Source organism: Erythrolamprus reginae, chromosome 10, assembly GCF_031021105.1.
Source record: "Erythrolamprus reginae isolate rEryReg1 chromosome 10, rEryReg1.hap1, whole genome shotgun sequence".
NCBI lineage: Eukaryota > Metazoa > Chordata > Lepidosauria > Squamata > Dipsadidae > Erythrolamprus > Erythrolamprus reginae.
The window spans coordinates 21939946-21961618 of record NC_091959.1 but is presented as its reverse complement, the minus strand read 5'-3'; the positions used below and the strand labels follow the sequence as shown (position 1 = coordinate 21961618).

The window sequence follows — 21673 nt, the reverse complement described above, 5'->3', positions numbered from 1 at the left end:
AACAGTCCATGGTGGATGTATGTGTCTTAGCCAGTAATAGGCATATTTCTATTTGGAAATTATGTTCGGTAGATTTAGCTATTTTCTCATATCAGAATGGAAATAGTTTGAAAATAGTTTCCATTCTGACAAGCTCATTTCTAAAACATAGATAGACTCCATTGCATGGTCAATGAAATGTCGGGGAGGTAGTGAGATTGTAACACCCCCACCCCATGAAATTGCGTTTCACGGTCTCCCAGCTTTTCTCCATCTGCCTTCATGGTGGTGGCAATTGTAATAAAGACATTATATCTGAATTGCTTGTGTTTCTTTACCCCTGGAATGTTAATTCCTGCATGATGGAACTATTATGAACCAGGGAAATGTTGTGTTTCCATTGTCCTTGGAATATATGTCTCAAATGTTTTTGATCACCCACCTCCCACTCAAAAAATTCTGATTTGTTTACAGAAGGAAAAAGATAGCGTCAATTTCAGTCCATATGTTTTTTTTTAATGTAACAATAATGTAGATAAATATTATATATATAAGCAAATTCATATTCTAGGTTTGTCCGAAGCATACTTGTCTACTGCAGTACTAAATAAATGGGGAGGGAGGAGATATTTTTGGAAGAGAACTATCAGTTAAATGGTGCAAAAAACATGAGACAAGGCACCCACCCACCCTCTTCTTGAGCAAAGAAATACCTTGCAAAACTTCTGAAGACAGAAAGCACTTCTTAACAAGGTGGAAATGTTCTAAACTCCTGCTGCCTTCTCAAGAATCATGGCTTTTTTAAAATGGGTGAACAACTCACATTTTGTCCCAAAGGTGCTTTTTCAAAAGGCAATTGGACCGAAGAAGCTTCTTGGATGAGAATTGAAATGTCTTCAAGGAAACACAAAGTCCAGTTGTCTTCTGGAAGAAACACCTTTGGGCCAACCATGACCCAGGTGACTTGACAATCTCCATAAACTCACATTTTGCAAATTGGGAACCTGTTCTAGGGTGAATCAGAAGAACAAGCTGCCAACTGTTGTTTGTGTAAACATTTCATTTCTTCTTTCCTCCTCTCCTGCTCCTTGTCCTTTTTGCAGATGTCCAGCATATTAAGAGAAGAGACATCATCCTTAAAAGAGAACTGGGCGAAGGTGCTTTTGGGAAGGTGTTCCTGGCTGAATGCTACAACCTCAGTCCCACCAAGGACAAGATGCTAGTAGCTGTGAAGGTAAGATATGAGGGCAAATGTCTTCACTTAGCTGCCAAATGCAGCAGCTCACACTAAGGTCTTGCTAGCAGAAACATGAGAAGGAAATTGTCCCTTGGGTTTTTCAGGGGTAATGCTACTGTTACTACTGGGGAAAAATACTTCCCTTGATAAACAGAATTACTGGGTGATGGGGGGATGGAGAAACCATCTATCTAATTTCTTAGCTATCAAATTCAACAGAAATTTCCCAATGGCCATTGGTACCCAACTCTGTTTAATCTAATTGCATGTCACCCATCACTCATCAGTTTTGATGGCATTGAATAAAACAATAAGGTTCAGCCTCACCCATCAGCCAAATTTATTAATTCGACTTCTGTGCCGCCCAATCCCGAAGGACTCAGGATAAACATGTTCAATTCATTGTGGAGAATTAATTACCCAAGACACTGGGATATTTTTTTTTTTGAATCTCACAATTACTAGATCCCTACATCAATTTAAGCCATGTTTTGATTTAATAATGGATTGTTAAACAAGTCATAGTAGCGTAGGACATCATACCTTGATCCAGGGAAATCACTGATTTTGCAAATAGGTTGAACTTTAAAAACACAGTCTTCCAACTTAGCAGAGAGTATGGCCATGATTCAATGAAGTAATTAGATGCAGTAGGATATAAAACTCTCTTAGGCCAAAATTGAGGTTTTACGCCCAATGGAAGTTTAACACATTTATTTCAACCCACATTCAAATAATTACTGACTTATCACTGCGTGTCAGAGGCATGAGTATGAACAGTTTGCATGATTAAAAAATGTGGATGAGAGTCATATCTTCAAAATCAAATAAACTACTTTATAGCTTAGTCATCATCATCATCATCTTTTAATGGCTCCATAATCCCTTGAAGGGTGTGTTCTGCCTGGCTGGCTCAGGCAATGCGTAACAGTCCAAGGAAAAGAAATCAAACACACACGTGCTCTGCTAATCAGCAAACTTGTATTAAATAAACAAAAAAGGGTTACTCAAAACAGTTCTTAGTGTCCGAAAACAATGAGAGTGCAAGGCTTATTTCAGCTGCATACAAAAACACAGGAAAAAATAAACAAAGACAACCTGGAATGAGCAAAGACGTTTCAGGAGTCCTTTTGAATCTTTGGAGCAAACAGCAAGTCCCAGAGTTTTCACCTCCCACTTGTCTGAAAAAGCTGGGTTGAAAACTCCAACGGCATGGAACAGAAACTTCAGAGCAGGAACCACAAAATAACACAGATAAACAGCCACAGTTTGCCTTGGCCTTTGTTCCCTTTTATCCCTTTAGCCCTCATTAAGGGAACCACACCCAGCCCTCAGTATAAGAACCACACCCAGCCCAGGTGCTCCTATAATGACTTGTAATACTCCTTAAAGCAATCCCTTCTTTGCATAGCTCTTTGGCTACGCAGATCAATATATTGATCTGCAGAAGAACCCAGGGACGAAAGACTGTCTGAGGGACTGCATGCCAAATCCCCTGGGCTGTCTGCTGAATCCTGCGTCCCAGTGGCCTCGTCCTCCTGGCTGTCTGCCATGTCTTCCTGGCTGTCTGCCACATCTTCCTGGCTGTCAGCCAGGCTTTCGCATTCACTTTGTGCCGCGTCTCTCCCATCTGTGGAAGCAACGGCTGGCCCAGGCCCAAACACAACAGGGTGGAGGCAGGTTAGAGCTCATGAATTGGATAACAATTCCACACGATGACAAGAAGGTTAGCTATCACTCGTATAGGGTTTCCTGGGGGCTGGACTAGAAGACCTCCAAGTTTCCTTCCAGCTCTCTTTTGATTGATTGATCCTAAGCTTCTTTTTAAAAAGCAAATGGTTTTAATCTAGTTCTAGTAGTAGAAAATATATCTATTTGTCTGGATGGGTTGAAAATAAAGTAGATTGGCAAAATAATAGAGTTCTGTTGCTCTCAGGGCTTCAAGTTAACATCAGGAAGATAATAGAGAGCTAAAAATAATCAAGAGCCTAGGATGAAGACAGATGTTTTTGGTCTGTACAGCACACAGTCATCTATCTAAATATTTTTGGTCAGTTTCTTCACTGATAGAAAAAAAAAGAAATGAAATGAAATTATGTGATGCCTTGAAGAGAAGGTGGTAAGATATAAAATATGATTTTAAAAAAATCTATTTTGGAAGAAAAAACAACTTTTAAGAATGGTTTCTTAGCATGGCATGATAAACTTTGAGATACTTAGATATTACTGAATTTTCTTTTGGATCCCTCCACAGTGGATCAAGATTTTTAAGAGCCAATAAATAAATTGAGCGATTTGGAAAAATCCTCCACTTCAAGTTTAAAAACATTTTGTGAAGTTCCTTCCAAGCTGTATTACTATAGCAAATACTGTACTGTATCTGTAGAGTTTAAAAAAAAATGAAAGAGGCAATTTCTTCTCTTAATTGGTCATTCTAATGAGATCTTGATAGCAAACATTATAGATATTTTATTACCATAGTTCTTGATTTACCTTTTTGCTTTTTCAACCCAAAATGAACCCCTATGACACATTTTATTATAACAAACATGCAACTGAACATTTTTTAAAGCAATGTAAACATATTTGATGGAGCTAAAAGAAATAGTCAGACCGACAATAGCTAAGGCCCTGAAGAATATGACCTTAAATGCTTAAAATGTTTATACATCCATCAGAACAAAAACATCAAAATGATTGCAATCTAAATACTAACATGATATATTTAAAGTGGATGGTCCACATTTTAGCTCAACTTAGCAATAAAACACTCGTAGAAAATTTTCAGGCTTGCATTATAATCAGTGCCCTTGAATATTTTTCAATGAAAGAAATATGCTTTTATAGCTTTCCAGAAGCCAGGAGAAACAGGATGAGCTTTCTTGACCAAGGATTTTTTTATCATATAGAGAAGGACTAGGGATAAAATAATAGCAGCCTTTCAGTTCTAGAGAGGCTGTCACAGAGAAATGGTGGTCAACCTATTCTTCAAAAACACCTGAGGGTAGGACCAGAGGCAATGGATGGAAGATGATTAAAGAGAGATCCAACTTTTCTGACAGTGAAAATAATTAATCAGTAGAATAGCTTACTTCTGAAAATTGTGTGTGCTTCATCACTGGAAGTTTTCAAGAAGGAACTGGACGACCATTTGTTGGGATTAGAAAACCTTTCAACCCTATTATTCTACATTCTACACAGGGAGAAATGCCCCATTTTCCATAGTTTAAAAGAAGTAAATATTCAATCTCAATGAATTCATTTGGAATTGTTAAAACATATCAATGGTTGCCTTGATGGGCAGGAGGAAATCTCAAAGCAACCATATATTGGAAAGCCAAATCCTGAGATTTGTCCCCGCAAAATACATTTTTGTATGCTCCTAGAGGCATCTCTAGAGCAACAGTTGCTATTAGCAGCATTCCAATATTGAAGGGGCTGCTACAAAGAGGAAAAGAGGGTGATCAGCCTATTCTCCAAAGCACCAGGCCGTACGATAAGAAGCAATAGATAGAAACTAATCAAGGAAAGAAACAAACTAGAACTAAGGAGAAATTTCCTGGCAGTGTGGACAATTAATCAGTGGAATGAGAAGTTGTGGGTGTTCCATCACTAAAGGTTTTTAAGAAAAGATTGGACAACAACCTTTGTCTGAAATGGTATACGGCAGTGATGGTGAACCTATGGCATGGGTGCCATATGTGGCACATGGAGCCATATCTGCTGGCACGCAAGCCGTTGCCTTAGCTCAGCTCCAACATTCATGTGTGTGCCTCCCAGCTGATTTTTGGCTTGCACAGACGCTCTGGGAGGGCGCTTTTGGCTTCCAGAGAGGCTCCAGGGGATGGGGGAGGGTGTTTTTACCCTCTCCCAGCTCCAGGGAAACCTTTGGAGCCTGGGGGAGTGAAATATGAGCCTAGTGGGCCCACCAGAGTTTGGGAAACAGGCCATTTCTGGCCTCCAGAGGTTATCAAGGGGGCAGGGGAAGCTGTTTTCACTTTCCCCAGGCATTGAATTATGGGTGTTGGCACTCGCATATGCACAATAGTGCACACCCACACTCTTTCGGCACCCGAGGAAAAAAAGGTTCACCATCACTGGTATAGGTCTTCATGCCTGAGCAGGGGGTTGGATTAGAAGACCTCCAAGGTCCCTTTCAAATCTGTTATTCTGTTGTTACTGAGCAAATTGATATCAAGCAGGGATCTTACATAGCAATAAGAGCCGAGGCGGCACAGTGGGTAGAGTGCAGTACTGCAGGCCACTAAAGCTGACTGCTAGATCTGCAGGTCAGCGGTTCAAATCTCATCACCGGCTCAAGGTTGACTCAGCCTTCCATCCTTCCGAGGTGGGTAAAATGAGGACCCGGATTGTGGGGGCAATAGGCTGGCTCTGTTCAAAAGTGCTGTTGCTAACATGTTGTAAGCCGCCCTGAGTCTAAGGAGAAGGGCGGCATAAAAATTTGAATAAATAAAATAAATAAATAAAGTAGTGATATTCAATCCATTGACCGTAAGGTCAGTGCAGGACTCAGTGTAAGTCTTGCCAATCATGAAACTTGAACCTTTTGTTTGTAGCATTCAAACTGCCAATCAATCAATAAATGGGAGATGGAAACCTAGCAGGTGGCTTTTGAGGAGCTCATACATTCATTGGTATACACATGCTTCTCATTGCCTGCCCGTGAGCCAAGCCACAGGAATCTGAAGGTAACCAATTTGTGTTGAGCTCTGTTGGATTCCTTTAGCTTATCAGAAGAGTTGTGAGCGAACAGGTATTCTTTTAAATTCCCTGAATCTGTGACATTGATGATTTAAAAGTTTGAGTCAGTTGGAGACAGACCATTTGAAATTGCAGATGAAAAACCCATGCAAGTGAATTTTTCCATATTTAAATAAGAACATGCCAGACATAGAAATACAGGAAATCAAGGACAATTTTTCTTGCCCCTTGTCGTCTCTTAAACTATACAGATGATACTTTGTTTCAAAACAACAACAACATGCCTTTGATTTAATATTCAATAGCTCCCACTCTGGTTCAATGACTGACATCTGTTATGCATATTCTATGGAGAATAAAAATGCTAAATAAATATAATTATGTACTCCCAATTTATTGGATAGGGGTGATAAAATCTGAAAAGCCTTGCCTATGGATAACAAAATAGATCTGGAGTCTCAATTTCGACTTTAGCATTCATAACTAATTTCAAGAACAAATTGTTTCATCTTTAGTTCAAAACCCCCATGAGGAAATATACAGAATTCAGGCACGCCAGCCCCAGAAACAATTCTATACATGCACTAGACAAAATTACCTAATCATAGCAAACCAGAATTTGGTTGAGAAGCCACTTTCAATACAAATGGGAGATTGATTCTCCCAGGAAATTATTATGAACTACAAAGAATGGAAACAAGGTTTTGGAAATTATGAAGAGCAAAATGCCTTTCTTTTATTACTACGCTTTTTTCAAGTATCCACAATTCCCACCCACCCGTACGAAAAAACCCTTTACCTTGAGCACATCCATCTTCAGAATAAAGGCAGCAAAATCAGTTTCTTTAAAATCAAAGGCTGCACTGGTTCGGAAGAGCCATAATAATGAGATATGGAGTCTTTGCCTTTAAGGTCATAAGATTTGGATTCTTACTGGGCTAGAAATAAGTGGAAGCTATTACCTTCGATGTTATTTACTGTTCTCTCCATCACCCCTCTCTCTTCCCCGCATCTCCACCCCACCCCTGTTGCAAAACAGAAAAAAACAACAAAAACTCGAGAGAAATTTCAAGGGTGATGAGCTGAGAGCTGGTATCCAGAGAAATTATTTCATAATTGCTGCCATTGTTTGTGTTTCTATAATGCACAGGCCCCAGAACTCCCCATTTTTTCCTCAACCTTTCACTTATCCCCTAGTTTTATTAAACATATCCTCTAATAGATGCCATTAGCACTCTAATTCTACGCTAGATATGAAAAATAGAAAATAATCTGTGTAGTTTAGGGTTGAATTGTGGGGTGGTTTGTGCGCTCTCAGCTTGGTTGTTTTCCTGCAGATATTTCATCAATGCACTGATGATGTTACCTTGTTGGGTAATGTTCTGCCAGGCTCTATGGTATGAGTCTCCCGAAAATTCAAGGGTAAAAATTTCAGACACACACACACTTGAAAGTTCAAAAACAATGTTCTTTATCACAAAAAATTCAAAAGAAACAAAGCACCCGTTTTGTATTGCAAAGTGCACTCGTTCCAAAACAACCTTGTAGGCTGTACAATCCCCTTAATCAGTCCTTAAGTACTTAGCTAACAGCTGTAAAGAAATGTCACAGCCCTCCTTCTTCCACGAAGTGAGACACACACACTTTGCTCTGCTTTGGTTTCAAAGTCGTGAAAAATCAACAAAGTCTGCGAACAGCAAGGCACAGTCCTGAAGAAACAACGATCAGATAATCTTCCACAACGACCAAACCAGCATGCTGCTGTTTATATCAGCAGCTCTAATTGCTGTAGCCCCATCCAAACACAGGTGGCCTCTCTTATCTCCTGGAATATTTCTTCAATTTGTCTCTTCTGTGCATAATTCTGCGCCTGCGTGGGTCTAACACTTCCTCATCCGAATCGACCGAAGATAATGGAGATTGGCTTCCTGGGCTATGTGCCAAGCCTCCCTCTTCCAAGTCACCCCCACCTTCTTCGTCCGAGGAAACTGCACTACCTGACTCTGTCGGCAATAAAACAGGCCTATGACATGTTGATGTTTCCCCTGCATCCACCTCCACATTCCTTGGGGGAGGAGCTGGGCCAGAGCCAACCACAACAGGTAATAAAACATCTTCAGGAAAGCAACCATGCTCATAAGCCACTAACAGTCCTATAAATGTGAAAAAGCTAACCAGAGAAATTCCACTGATTTTCCCTAGTAGTTTTCCTAGTAGATATCCTAAAGGATGACTCAAATATGGATCTTAAAGAGTTCCTCCTTAATGCTTGCTCAAGGTTATTAATTTTAAAACAGAAAAAAAATGGATCCCAATCTTTAGATTCAAATTACTAGAGTTGGAAGGGACCTTGTATCTAGTCTAACCCCTCACTCCAGCAGAAGCCCCTACCCCATTTCAGATAAATGGCAGTCCAATCTCCTCTGGAAAATCTCAAGTGTTGGAACTCTCACAACCTCCGTATCTTGAGAGATACAAGAATCAATCCAATTGAAAAACAATCTCTGATAATCTCTAGAGATTCTCAGTCTTCCAGGTCATGGTTGTCTCAAAAATTGGAACCAGGAGCACTACTTAGGTGACCATGATGACACATATAAACAGATTCAACGACCTGCTAAAAGGATGCAGATCTTTCCATTCTTCACTGTCAGAGCTGAAGAAGCTTCTTGGATGAGAAGTGAAATGTCTTCAAAAGAAAAAAAAACAAAGTCCAGTTGCCTCCTGAAAAAGCACCTTTGAGTCATTTCTCTGATTGCATTATCTTGTGTTCCCTCACAACTTCTAGAGTACAGTGCCTAAGGATACACAAGTCCCAAATGTCATGAAAATTGGGTGTCACCTATGCAAAAAAATCATGCACCACATTAAAAAGACAAGGCAACATTCCTTTGCTTAATAGAGGGATAGAGAAGCTGCATCTTTCTTATTGCATGTTGTACGTGATGCTACATCTCATTTTTGGTCTCTCCCTTGCTGCTAAGCATAAGCAGCAAAATGATGCAATTTTGGCAGCCCTGTTGTAAGCTCTTTGGGAAAGGATTAAGGATGTGGAGATCCTTCGTGACGTCAAAGCTCTGCCCATGGAATTCCCTATTGGGATTCCCCACCTCCTTTCAAGCCTCCAGATTGGCCGAAAACGCTGCCACCAATCGCAAAAAAGGCACTCCTCCGAGCAGCGCCGCCTGGCTGTAACCTTCTGAAACAGCCGGGCGCTTCTCGGCGGCCTCTGGAACCCAAACCCAAACTTCCAGGTTTGGCGTTCGGGAGAACGCCGAGAAGCCCCCTGGCTGTTTCAGAAGATGACAGCCGGGCGGCGCCTCCCGAACCCGAAAAGTTCAGGTTCGGGTTTGGGAAAACACCAAGAAGCCCTCTAGCTGTTTTAAAAGGTGACAGCCGGGCGGCGGCAGCCAGCGGAGCGCCATTTTGTGATTTTTTTTTCTTTTTGCACGCATTAATCGCTTTTACATTGTTTCCTATGGGAAACAATGTTTCGTCTTACGAACTTTTCACCTTATGAACCTACTTCCGGAACCAATTTAGTTCGTAAGACGAGGTATTACTGTACAGGAAATAGTGTAAGGGCAGACTAGATGGACCATGAGGTCTTTTTCTGCCATCAATCTTCTATGTTTCTATCATCTTAGGATCAGGATCTCTGGGAAATGTAATTTCCTAGGACTCCTTGATTGAACTCCTCAAAGATATTCTGTCATTGGTGCCTCTGCTGAGCCAATAGCTGTCTATATTAATTCATCCCAACATGCTTCTAAGTAATAAAGAACTTGGGATGTGAAATCATTGTCCTTGACACTTAGCAATGTAAAACAGAAGAACAACTTGTCTAAAACAAAGCAGTGAAGGCTCTGGTGACACATTAAAGACACATGCATTCTTTATCCAATGAGCTTCTATCATATAAAGTTCACTATGCCAGGTGCTTGGTTTATAATTCCAAGGTATTTTGTTGCTTTTGCCTTAGCTAACTAATCTATAAAATAGCCAAGGAATCACCTGTGACAGCCAGAATCATGTTGTGGTTGGGCACAAGGTTTTCATGCAAAAGTTGCCAGCTTTTTTTTTTTTAAGTTATCAGAAGAAGCGTAGCACAGGAACATAAGCCATACCTTGAATGGAATGGAAAAGATGTCAAGTTCAAGTTCAACCTTAGACATTTCCACATAACATTGAATATCTGTTGGAAGCATCTGTCAGTCGATCTCAGCCAATTGTGTGACTGAGTATAAGCCAGCTTTCCATATTCCAAAATATTCATTTGTATTTGCCCAGTGTACAAAGGTTAGCTTCATATGACCCAAGATTTGGTTAGCAAAACAGAATAGGAAGGAACATTCTTGTGTTCACATAATTGTTCTGTCGGGCTCTCTGGTAGAATCCTCCCAAAAATTCACAGGTACAAATTTCAGACACACACACGTTTGAAAATTCAAAACAATGTTCTTTATAATGAAAATTCACTTAAACCAAGCCCTCTTTTGGTATAGTAAAGAGCACTCGTCTCCAAACAAACTGATAATTTGTACAAGTCTCTTATCAGTTCTGTGATACTTAGATTGCAGCTGTGAGGTAATTCCCAGTCCTTCTTCTTTCACAAAGTGAAACACACTTTGCTCTGGTTTAGTTTCAAAGCGGGGGAAAATCAGCACACAAAGATCAAAGTCAGCAAAGCAGTCATGAAACACAATGATCAGATAATCCTCCACAATGGCCAAACTCACAGGCTGCTATTTATAGCAGCCTCACTAATTACCACAGCCCCACCCAACCACAGGTGGCCTCATTTTCTTTGATAATAATCTCTCAGTTGTTGTTGCCTATGCATCGCTCTCCGCATGCGTGGCTGTATCATTAACTCTTGTTCCAAATCCAAGGAGGAGCTAAATAATTGATCTCCTTCTGAGCTGTCTGCCACACTCTCCTCCTCCCTGTCACTCATGTCTTCTTGGTCAGAGGAGCCTTCATCATCAGATTCCACCGGGGACAAAACAGGCCTGCAGCATGTGGATGTCTCCCCCACATCCACAGTCCTTGGGGCAGGAGCAGGGCCAGAGCTAACCACAACAATAATAGAATAGAATAGATTTTTTTTATTTATTTCCCAAGTGTGATTGGACACACAATTTTTTTTTTCTTTGGCGCATATGCCCTCAGTGTACATAAAAGATACATTTGTCCAGAATCATGAGGTACAACACTTAATGATTGTCATAGGGTACAAATAAGCAATCAGGAAAAATATTAATATAAATCATAAGGATACAAGTGACATGTTACAGTCATACAATCATAAGTGGGGGGAGATGGGTGAGAGGAATGATGAGAACAGTAATAGTAAGGCAGCTATAGTAAATAGAGTTATTTGTTTTACATAACATGCTAAAACATTGGCTAGCTTCCTATAATATACTGACTCATTGGACAGAATCTTTTTCCAAACTCAACAACTAGCAACCCATGCAGATTTTTTGGAAACAATGTCAAAGTAGTTTGCCATTATTTGGAGGGTGGGGGTGTTTAAAAAAACAACAACTTTACCTTAAATCCTTAGCATTTCCTGATGGTTTCCCTCCAGGTACTAAATAAGGTTGACCATTCTAAACAATATTCAGAAATTAATCGAATGTAGCAGATTGTGTAAACCGATTCTGTTTTTTAAATCTATCTCTGTCTAGAATGATATGGGGAGAATTATAGACTGAGAAGAAGTTATCAGCAAGTTATTTTTCATGACTTTCACCATCTTGCCTGTCCACCCATCCACCCATCCTTCTGATTTCTTTTTTGTTTTCTTTTTTTAGGCTCTCAAGGACCCAACTTTGGCTGCTCGAAAGGACTTCCAGAGAGAGGCAGAGCTGCTGACAAACCTGCAGCACGACCATATTGTGAAATTTTATGGCGTCTGTGGTGACGGAGATCCACTCATCATGGTCTTTGAATATATGAAGCATGGAGACTTGAATAAGTTTCTGAGGTAAATGTTAAATATACTATGAGTTGTAGAAAAGGAAGAATGGAAATCGATACGAGGGATAGAGCACGACCGCAAATATCTTGACTTCATCAAATTGCGTATGACCAGTCTAGAGAAAACAAGGACTAGGGTTGACATGATAGCAGTATTCCAGTATTTTAGGGGCTGCCACAAAGAGGAGGGGGGTCAAATTATTTTCAAAAGCACCTGAAGGCAAGACAAGAAACAATGGATGAGAACTAATCAAGGAGAGAAGCAATCTGGAATTAAAGAGAAACTTCCCAACAGGGAGAACAATAAACTAGTGGAACAGCTTGCCTTCAGACATTGTGGGTGCTCCATCACTGGAGGTTTTGAAGAAAAGATTGAACAGCCACTTGTCTCAGATATTTATGGGTCTCCTGCTTGAGGTTGGATTAAAAGACCCTTCCAGCTCTATTGTGATTGTTTGATTCCCACTATCCAACCAAGGTTTAGAAATTAGTGAAACTGCTTTTCTTCTCCTTGAATCTTTCAGCTGTGGCGAGGGGGGCATTTGCCCAGGTTCGCCTGGTGTACCAGTTGCGGCCCTATTTGGACAGGGAGTCATTGCTCACAGTCGCTCATGCCCTCATCACCTTGAGGTTCGATTACTGCAACACTCTCTACATGGGGCTACCTTTGAAAAGTGTTCGAAAACTTCAGATCGTGCAGAACACAGCCGCGAGAGCCATCGTGGGGCTTCCAAGATTCGCCCACGTTTCTTCAACACTCCGTGGCCTGCATTGGCTGCCGATCAGTTTCCGGTCACAATTCAAAGTGTTGGTCATGACCTTTAAAGCCCTACATGGCATTGGACCAGAGTACCTCCGGAACCGCCTGCTACCGCACAAATCCCAGTGACCGGTAAGGTCCCACAGAGTTGGCCTTCTCCGGGTCCCATCGACTAAACAATGTCGTTTGGCAGGCCCCAGGGGAAGAGCCTTCTCTGTGGCGGCCCCGGACCTCTGGAACCAACTCCACCCAGAGATTAGAACTGCCCCCACCCTCCCTGTCTTTCGTAAACTACTCAAGACTCACTTATACTGCCAGGCATGGGGGAGTTGAGATAGCTCTTCCCCCCAAGCTTTTTTTATACTTTGTTTTATGTTTGGTATGAATGTGCTGTTTGGTTTTTAAATAATGATAGGGTTTTATATGTTTTTTAATATTAGATTTGTTCCACTGCTATATTTTTTTTATTACTGTTGTGAGCCGCCTGAGTCTTCGGAGAAGGGCGGCATACAAATCTAATAAATAATAATAATAATAATCCTCCATGGCACTGTGGCTACTAGGTAAATATGGGATTAACAACACAAATAGTGATGTCCTTCACCTTTATAGATATGAGAAGAAAGTCTGTGGCATTCACACTAAGATATGGGGAGCTGCCTATGACTAGTTAGAAATTAAGAACTTAAGCCAGGGAAACTGACCAGAAGGTTCAAACTAGGGACTAAAACCAAAGAGCTCTCAACTGTCATTCAGGGAACATTTCAGACAAAGAAACTCATAAAGCTTTCACTGCCAAACTGGATAGGTGGAGCTCCTTCATTGAAAATAATTCACTATCAAGACTTTTCTCCTGGCTATATTTTTGGCAGCATCAATTTATGGCAGCTCTTCGCTAAATCTGAGATTCTCAGTCCTTATACTGCTCTTCCCTTCCGGCTTTGTCCTCCTGCTTCCTCGAGACGTGTGGATCTTCATAAGGATTTTAGCATGCATGATGATTTTCCTTTTTCCAATTTCCAATTCCACACGCACACACCCAAAAAAAAACCAGACAAGAAAAAAATCCAAGACACTCTATCTTACCAGTGTTTTGTTCCTGCTTGAATTGTTCAGCAACATGGAACAGCCAATAGTTGAACACAAAAAAAATGGATGAAGAGGCTGTTCTTCCATAATGTTGAAATCATGGGTTAATGTTCCAGAATTCATGCAACGGTACTCCCATATCCACACACACCCAGTAATGATTATTTGTTATTTCCTAGTATTTAGGTAATTGGACTTCTGCGTCTGTTTCCTCTCCTGCTACGTTGGTTAAGCAGGATTATAAAGTAATTGTGTCAATAATTTAGATAGCAGCTTCACTTCCAGGTTTGTGCTTTTGCCAAGGCAATTATTCTGTTGTCAAAGCTGACCCTACGACTGGGGGTGGAGGAAGGAAGGAAGCAAAGTTTCCTCTAGATTTCATTTATTTCAGCTGGCATCCAGAGGACAAGAAATACAGTGATACCTTGTCTTACAAACTTAATTGGTTCCGGGACGAGGTTCTTAAGGTGAAAAGTTTGTAAGACGAAACAATGTTTCCCATAGGAATCAATGGAAAAGCGATGAATTCGTGCAAGCCCCAAATTCAAGCCTTTTTCCAGCCGAAACGCAGATTTTTGAGCTGCTGGGATTCTCCTGAGGCTCCCCTCCATGGAAAACCACACCTCTGGACTTCTGTGTTTTTGCGATGCTGCAGGAGAATCCCAGCAGGGGAATCCCAACAGTGCAAAAATGAACGCTTTGCTGGCAACGGAAGTCCGGAGGTGAGGTTTCCCAGCGAAGGGAGCATCAGTGAAATTGCAGCATCGCAAAAACACCGAAATCTTCGAAACCCCACCTCTGTGTTTTTGCGATGCTGCGATTTCACTGAGGCTCCCTTCGCTGGGAAACCCCACCTCCAGACTTCCGTTGCCAGTGAAGCACCCGTTTTTGTGCTTCTGGGATTTCCCTGCTGGGATTCCCCTGCAGCATCACAGAAACACTGAAGTCTGGAGGTGGGGTTTCCCATGGAGGGGAGCCTCAGAGGAATCCCAGCAGTGCAAAAAAGGGAGCTTCACTGGCAACGGAAGTCCGGAGGCGGGGCATCCCAGTGTCAATGGTGGGTTTGTAAGGTGAAAATAGTTTGTAAGAAGAGGCAAAAAAATCTTAAACCCCGGGTTTGTATCTCGAAAAGTTTGTATGACGAGGCGTTTGTACGATGAGGTATCACTGTATAGGGATGCTTCCGAAGACACAGCCTCGCCCTCTTCAAAGGAATAGAGGAACTCTGCAAAATCTGAAAACTGCAGACTACAGTTGCAGGATGATGGGAAGAGAGTTGTCATTCTTGATGTATCTTTTCTCTTTCCATTTCCCCTATAGTCCTGTTGTCTAAATGTGGGCAACTCGGCGAGATTAAATGCATTTTCCAAGTCAATCTGACAAGCTAGCAAAAAGCCAACAGCTTTGTTCCAGTAGATTTAACAAAGGAATATTGACATATTTTCCCCCATGCAAGCAAGGTCAGCCAGGCCATTTGTTCCAGAGCAGGATTTCTTCCCCCACTTCATGTGAGAATTGGGGGGGAAAAAGACAATGAGTGAGATCACAACGGGGGCAGACGTTTAAAGCCCCTCCAATCCCTTCCCACCATTATATACAAAATCCCAACTTGGGACATCAATATTTGCTCTTTGACTGAAGGAGAGGCTAACTGGGTTGTCTTTTCCCGGCGAAAATGTTGATGACTCTTTAGTGCATTTATAGCAGTGTGGGGTGGATTATCCATTTGATAAGGTAGTTATGTCTTTAAAAAGTAGCACCATTCATCTAGCCTAAGCACTGCCGTAAAAAGCTTGTTCAAATAAAACGGTTTTTCAGTGTTCCCATAAGATTCTGGGTAAATTGCTATTTTTGTAGGAAATATGAAGGGTAGCGCTTTCTCTGTGCTATTTTGTAAACAATCAGGCACAGGTAAGGATTGATCATTCACTCTAGTCTAGACTGGTCTTTCTAGTCTATTTTTTTTTCAATGAATCAAGGAAATGATCAATTGAAGGAAACGAGTATAGACTAGACCAGGGGTTGGCAGCCTTCAACATCAAAGAGCCACAACGGTCCTAACTGGAAGCCCCTCATTCAATTCTGGAGCCCACCGGAAGTCCGGTTCCCCCACCATAGTTAGAAATTGTCAGTTAGAATTCTTTATTGGCCAAGTGTGATTGGACACACAAGGAATTGGTCTCGGTGCATATGTTCTCAGTGTACATAAAAGAAAAAGAAACATTTGTCAAGAATCATGTGGCACAACACTTAATTATTGTCATAGGGGTCAAATAAGCAATGAAGAAACATTCAATATTAATAAAAATCTTAAGATACAAGCAACAAGTTACAGTCATAGAGTCCTAAGTGGGAGGAAATGGGTGATAGGAATGATGAGAATCTCATAGACGCTCCTCCTAGCAAAGCATCCTTTTTCCTCTACCTGTCCTAACCACAGGGTATCCAGCAAACCTAGAAAATAGGGAATTATCAGAGAAATCGGCAGTTTGGCAAACAGGGAATTATTAGGGAATTCATGAAAAAAAAAACCAGACAAAAATCAAGGGAAACCCCCCAAACTATATTAAAATGTTTAAAAGTCAGGGGAAAATCAAGTTTAAAAAAAATACAGATCGCGCTGCCTGGCAGAGTCAAGCAAAAATTAACATAACTGTGGCAGCAACTTGCTTCCTCAGCTACCGATATTTCTCCACGGCTTAGCCGTTTGCTATGATGTCATCTACAACCACGCCTTAACTAGATCGCAAGTTACAGGGAAATGTCAAGGAAATATCATGGAATTTCAAAATACTTTTCCCCTGGACACTGTGTAATATCCCTATCAATTGTGGAGCTGACTGGTGGCATGGAGCCACAGCAGAGGGATGAAAGTGCCACATGTGGCTCCAAAGCCACGGATTGCTGACCCCTGGACTAGACAAATCACTTAACATACCAACTCCCTTTTTATGACCCTGTAATCCCTTAATCTGTGGTAGAGTTGGAGCATTTACTGGCCGGATGCCTTTACCGATGCCTACATGGAGTTCACAACAGGTTTTTTTTCTTTGCATCCAGGAGAGAAACATTTTCCGTTCCCTAGGATAGAACTCTCAACCTTCCAAGTGGGAGGCAAGCATCTTTACCATTAAGCCACCATACAGCTCTATCACTTAACATACTGTATTTACATACTTTCCTTTCATGAGAATTTGTGTAACCATGGTTTGCTGAATAAGCCTCAGTGGCACCAAATTAAGCCAGAAATACTTGTTTACAGCTAAGATATTCAAACCAAACAAGCATGACAATAAATGTGATTCCTTTCATTGTCTTGTTTAGCAAGCAAGCTTCCAAAACTGCCATTCTGATAAGGCCATCTACATTCTTTAGCAAAAGAGATGTCTGTGGAGGTTATTGATCATCCAGCTCATGGTTTTACGAATTGTGCCTTTTTTTTTTCAAAAGGCAATTTGATTTTCTTGGCTTTTTTTTTTCTTTGAAAACACTTCTCATCCAAAAAGCTTCTTCCATTCTAAGGGACTGGTGGAGAATGCTTGTTGAGAATTGATTACCCAGCAGTCCATTAGAACTGAAGAAACATCTTGGATGAAGCTTGGAAAAAAAACAACCCAAGCCAAGAAAGTCCAATTGCCTTTTGGGGGGAAAAAATACCCTTGGGACTAAGGAGAGCATCTGTCTGGGAAAAGATAGAAGTTTAAAAATCTCTTTCAAATAAAACTGAAAACCCAGTAAAAAAAGAAAATGTTGAGTTTTCCAAAAGCAAAGCTTTCACTGCAATACATAAACTGGTGGGGGGGGGGGGGAACCACTCTCAATCATACAATTATTGCTTTGTTTTCTTTCAAAAATGAGTTTTCCCCATGACTTTCAGTACATATCTTTGAATTATGAAGACAACAAATGCCTCAGCTGGCATCACTTTTAATTTATGCCCTCTGCAAGGCATAGGACTGTACCTGTGTTAAGGAGGAGCCGTGTGAAAGTGCAACAATTTCACTAGCAATCCAATATTTTCCTCCCTGCGGCTCTTACTCCCTGGAAGATAGACTACCCATTTCTGTGGTTGCCTTCCAGAGGTTGTCTAACATAAAGCTGCTCCAGAGGAGAAATGGAAGCTAAGAGGATATTCCCCCAACTGTGCTTGCCTTTGTTTTCTCACTGTTGCTCCCTGCTGTTTTTACCTTGGGCATTTTAATTTATTACTATGGTATGATTTTATTATTGTTAGCTATTGGGAACCTTAGACGCATTCAGTGGCATACAAACCTCATCATATATCATTCATATGGTATCTCATCAAACCCCGGGAAGGTTGAAAATCAAAACTCTATGCAAGCCAGAAGGAAATTTAGGTCTCCAAAGAGAAAGAACCTAGCAGATTGAAATTTTCAATTTTGTTTTGTTGGCTAGGCTGTTGCTGCTGTTGACAAAGGTAAAAATGCCGGCAGCTGTTTTAAAGAAAAGGGAAATGAGCCACAAAAGAGACATTGCTGCACACTAGCAAAGAAAAAAACATCACAGCCTCACTGTTCTTATACCACATATTAATGATCTCCTGGGCACTACTTCTAGCTGGTTGAATGCTGCTACGGATGATAAGCCGAGCAATTGATCAAACGGCAAAGGTGCCATTCCAGTGCTGGATGGGAAGGCCTCCTTCACGTGTTCGGGGTCCAATTCACGAGGAGCAAACTGCCTCGCCGTGCAATGTGCACGGTTAACTCGTAGCCTGGATGCCATTACAAGGCCTTTTGGTGACGACCGCCTGCATTTTGAAAGGAGAATGAAAATAGGACAGTGTCCGCCAATATTGTTGTGAATTGAATCGGTTTCGTAATACAATTTTGACAGCAGAGACAAACTGTGTTACTGAGCTGTGACTTTCTTTTCGTCAATCAGCCTGCTCATCATTCTAAAATGGAAGATACCCAGGCCTCCCGGTTAGCTTGTGCCTGTCGGTCAGTGAAGGGCTACCAATTTTTTTACTACCACACCGTGGCTGTGGCTTATGCAGGATGCCCTGCATTTTCTTTCAACATCTTTCAGTGCAAATTGGATGTTCTGCAGTGGAGCTCCATTTTCACTACTCCACTGAATTACCCCCCGTCCGAGCAGTAGCCCACCCCTGCTGTCAGTCGTCAGAGAGCCGGTCGCCAACGTGAGGCTCCACCCCTCTGCCCAGACATCGCCATTTGGGTTCTTTTACCCTCTGCACATGTGCAAAGCATTCTGTGCATGCGCAGGGGGTAAAATAACCCAAATGGCGGTGGGTGGGCAGAGCCTCATGTTCCCTTTGCGACCGGCTCTCCGACGACCGACAGGCACAAGCAAACCAGGAGTATTTTACCCCTAGAGGTACCATCTCTTTCTACCTGATCTTGCAAAATTGGCCTAGCTTGATTTCCCAGGATTATTTTTATTAACAGTTTTCCCCCCTGTAAAGCCTTTTCATTTGTAGTGCGTGCATGTTTTCCCCAAGTACCATGTTTGCTTAAAATATGAGACTACATTGCAAGCTTCAGATTAGAACCCAATTAAATATTAGCTGATATTTCTCAAGAGGCATTTGAGACACTGTTTGCATATCCTTCTCCTCCTCCATTCTCTCTCTCTCTCTCTCTCTCTCATACACACACGCACACACTTAGAGTTCCCAAACAAGCCTCTTTTAAATGTAAGATTTTTTAACACCTCACAAGGCAACAGATTGGTAGCCCTAAGGCCAGAGATGTCTCACCTGTACTGATCAAGGCTACTAAGAGAGGCCACTAGTAATTCTCTACTGCAGATTGGGAAAGATTGCTTAAAGCAGAGGTCTTCAAACTTGGCAACTTTTAAGACCTGTGGACTTCAACTCCCAGAATTCTTCTGCCAACATGTGCAGCAGCAGCTAAAAAAAGCCAACACAATCCTAAGCCCCATCAACAGGGGAATACACTCCAAGACCAGGGAAGTCTTAATACCACTCTACTACGCCCTGGTCCGACCACACCTGGAGTACTGTATTCAGTTCTGGTCACCACACTTCAAAAGAGACATTGAAACTCTGGAGAAGGTGCAAAAAAGAGCAACCAAGATGATTAAGGGATTGGAAACCAAGACTTACGGAGAGAGACTGAGGGAACTGGGCATGGATAGCCTAGAGAAAAGGAGGGCCAGAGCGGACATGATAGCAGTCTACAAGTATACGAGGGGATGTCACAGAGAGGAGGGGATCACTTTATTCTTCAGGGCACCAGAGGGCCGGACGAGGAACAACAGCTGGAAGCTGACCAAGGAGAGATTCAACATGGAGATAAGAAGGAACTTCCTGACAGTCAGAGCGATAAACCAATGGAACAACCTACCAGCGGACGTTGTGAACTGCAACACTCTGGACATTTTTAAGAGAAGATTGAACTGCCACTTGACTGGTGTACTATAGGGTTCCTGCTTGGGCAGGGGGTTGAACTCGATGGCCTTCATGGTCCCTTTCAACTCTAACAATAAATAAATAAATAAATAAATAAGTAAGTAAGTAAGTAAGTAAGTAAACAAACAAACAAACAAACAAACAAACATAGCTGGCTGGAGAGTTCTGGAAGTTGAAGTCCACAAGTCTTAAAGTTTCTATTTTTGAAGACCTCTGCTTTTAAAGTCTCATGAACAGAAAAATCCTGAATAAAAAGAAAAACAAAGAAACTCTCTGGGCTATTGCTGTCCAGATTGAATTTTAAGTAAAGTTTTTTCTCTTCTTTAGAATACAAGCAACCTCGCTGTCTTTCCTAAAAGAAAAAGGTGATGCATCTTATTAGGGCACACCCTGGATGCTTCCAACAAACTTGAACTTCTCTGCTTTAAAAGAAAAATATGTTCCCACAATGGAGGACTAGATTGAAAAGATGATGGGTCTGACAGAGAAGGCGAAGCTGACCGCATGAATTAGGAACAATAATGTGAATACTTTGGAAACCATTTTCTACATGAGAGACAAAAATGAAACATTGACTTTGGGTGTTGGCAATCAACTGGGTTGTTGTTATGGAAATGGATAATATTTTTTTTTGTTAGTATATTTATAAATTATTTGAGCTGTGGTGGTGCAGTGGTTAGAATGCGGTACTGTAGGCTACTTCTGCTGACTACTGACTGCCAGAGGTTTGGCAGTTTGAATCTCACTAGGCTCAAGGTTGACTTCTTCTGAAGTCAGTAAAAGGAGGACCCAGGTTATTGGGGGAAATAAACTGACTCTGTAAACCACTTAAAGAGGGCTGTAAAGCATTGCAAAGTGGTATATAAGTGTAAGTAGTATTTAAAATGCTATTGCTATGTCTATTGTCACCCAGCTCAGTAAACGACTCTGGGTGGGTCCCAGTTCAACTATTTAGTAAGATACATAACTTTATTATGTATCTTACTACACCAAAAAAGAAGTTGGAAATCTCTGGTTTTGCTCTCTTTTTAATTTCTTTTCCTGCCTTTCCCTACCTCTATTGTCTGTATTCCCTTTCCTTTTCCATTTTCCCATTGTCTTTGTTTCTATTTCTATTATATATTATAGGGAGGGAAAGCCTTTAAGATACATTTATTTTAATAAAAATAAAATAAAAAAGTATTCATTTTAGTACAAATAAAATAAAAGTATATATATTTATTTTAAGACTCTCTCTCTCTCCCCCTCCCCCCACACCCTCTCTCACACATACACTGATAAAGAAATAAAGGGAGATTAGTATAGATCTATTTGAAGCTAGTTAGCTCTCATCAGCTAGCCATACTCTTCTAGAATTTGAAGTTGGGCTGCTTACCTTATTAGGGAAATAGTATGCTCCCTCATATCTATATATCTCTACCTACCTACCTACCTACCTACCTACCTACCTACCTACCTACCTACCTATCTATCTATCTATCTA

The 21673-nt window shown here is 41.2% G+C and overlaps 1 protein-coding gene across 4 annotated transcripts in view; it reads left to right on the top strand.

Moving 5' to 3' along the window:
* Nucleotides 1–21673, top strand: part of NTRK3 (neurotrophic receptor tyrosine kinase 3) — a 511401-nt gene that overhangs the window by 430466 nt on the left and 59262 nt on the right. For all 4 annotated transcript variants that reach the window (XM_070761940.1, XM_070761941.1, XM_070761939.1 and 1 more), the window contains 2 exons: nt 1083–1213; nt 11758–11930. In XM_070761940.1, the coding sequence (XP_070618041.1) occupies nt 1083–1213; nt 11758–11930 (304 nt within the window). The remainder of the gene's footprint in view (nt 1–1082; nt 1214–11757; nt 11931–21673) is intronic.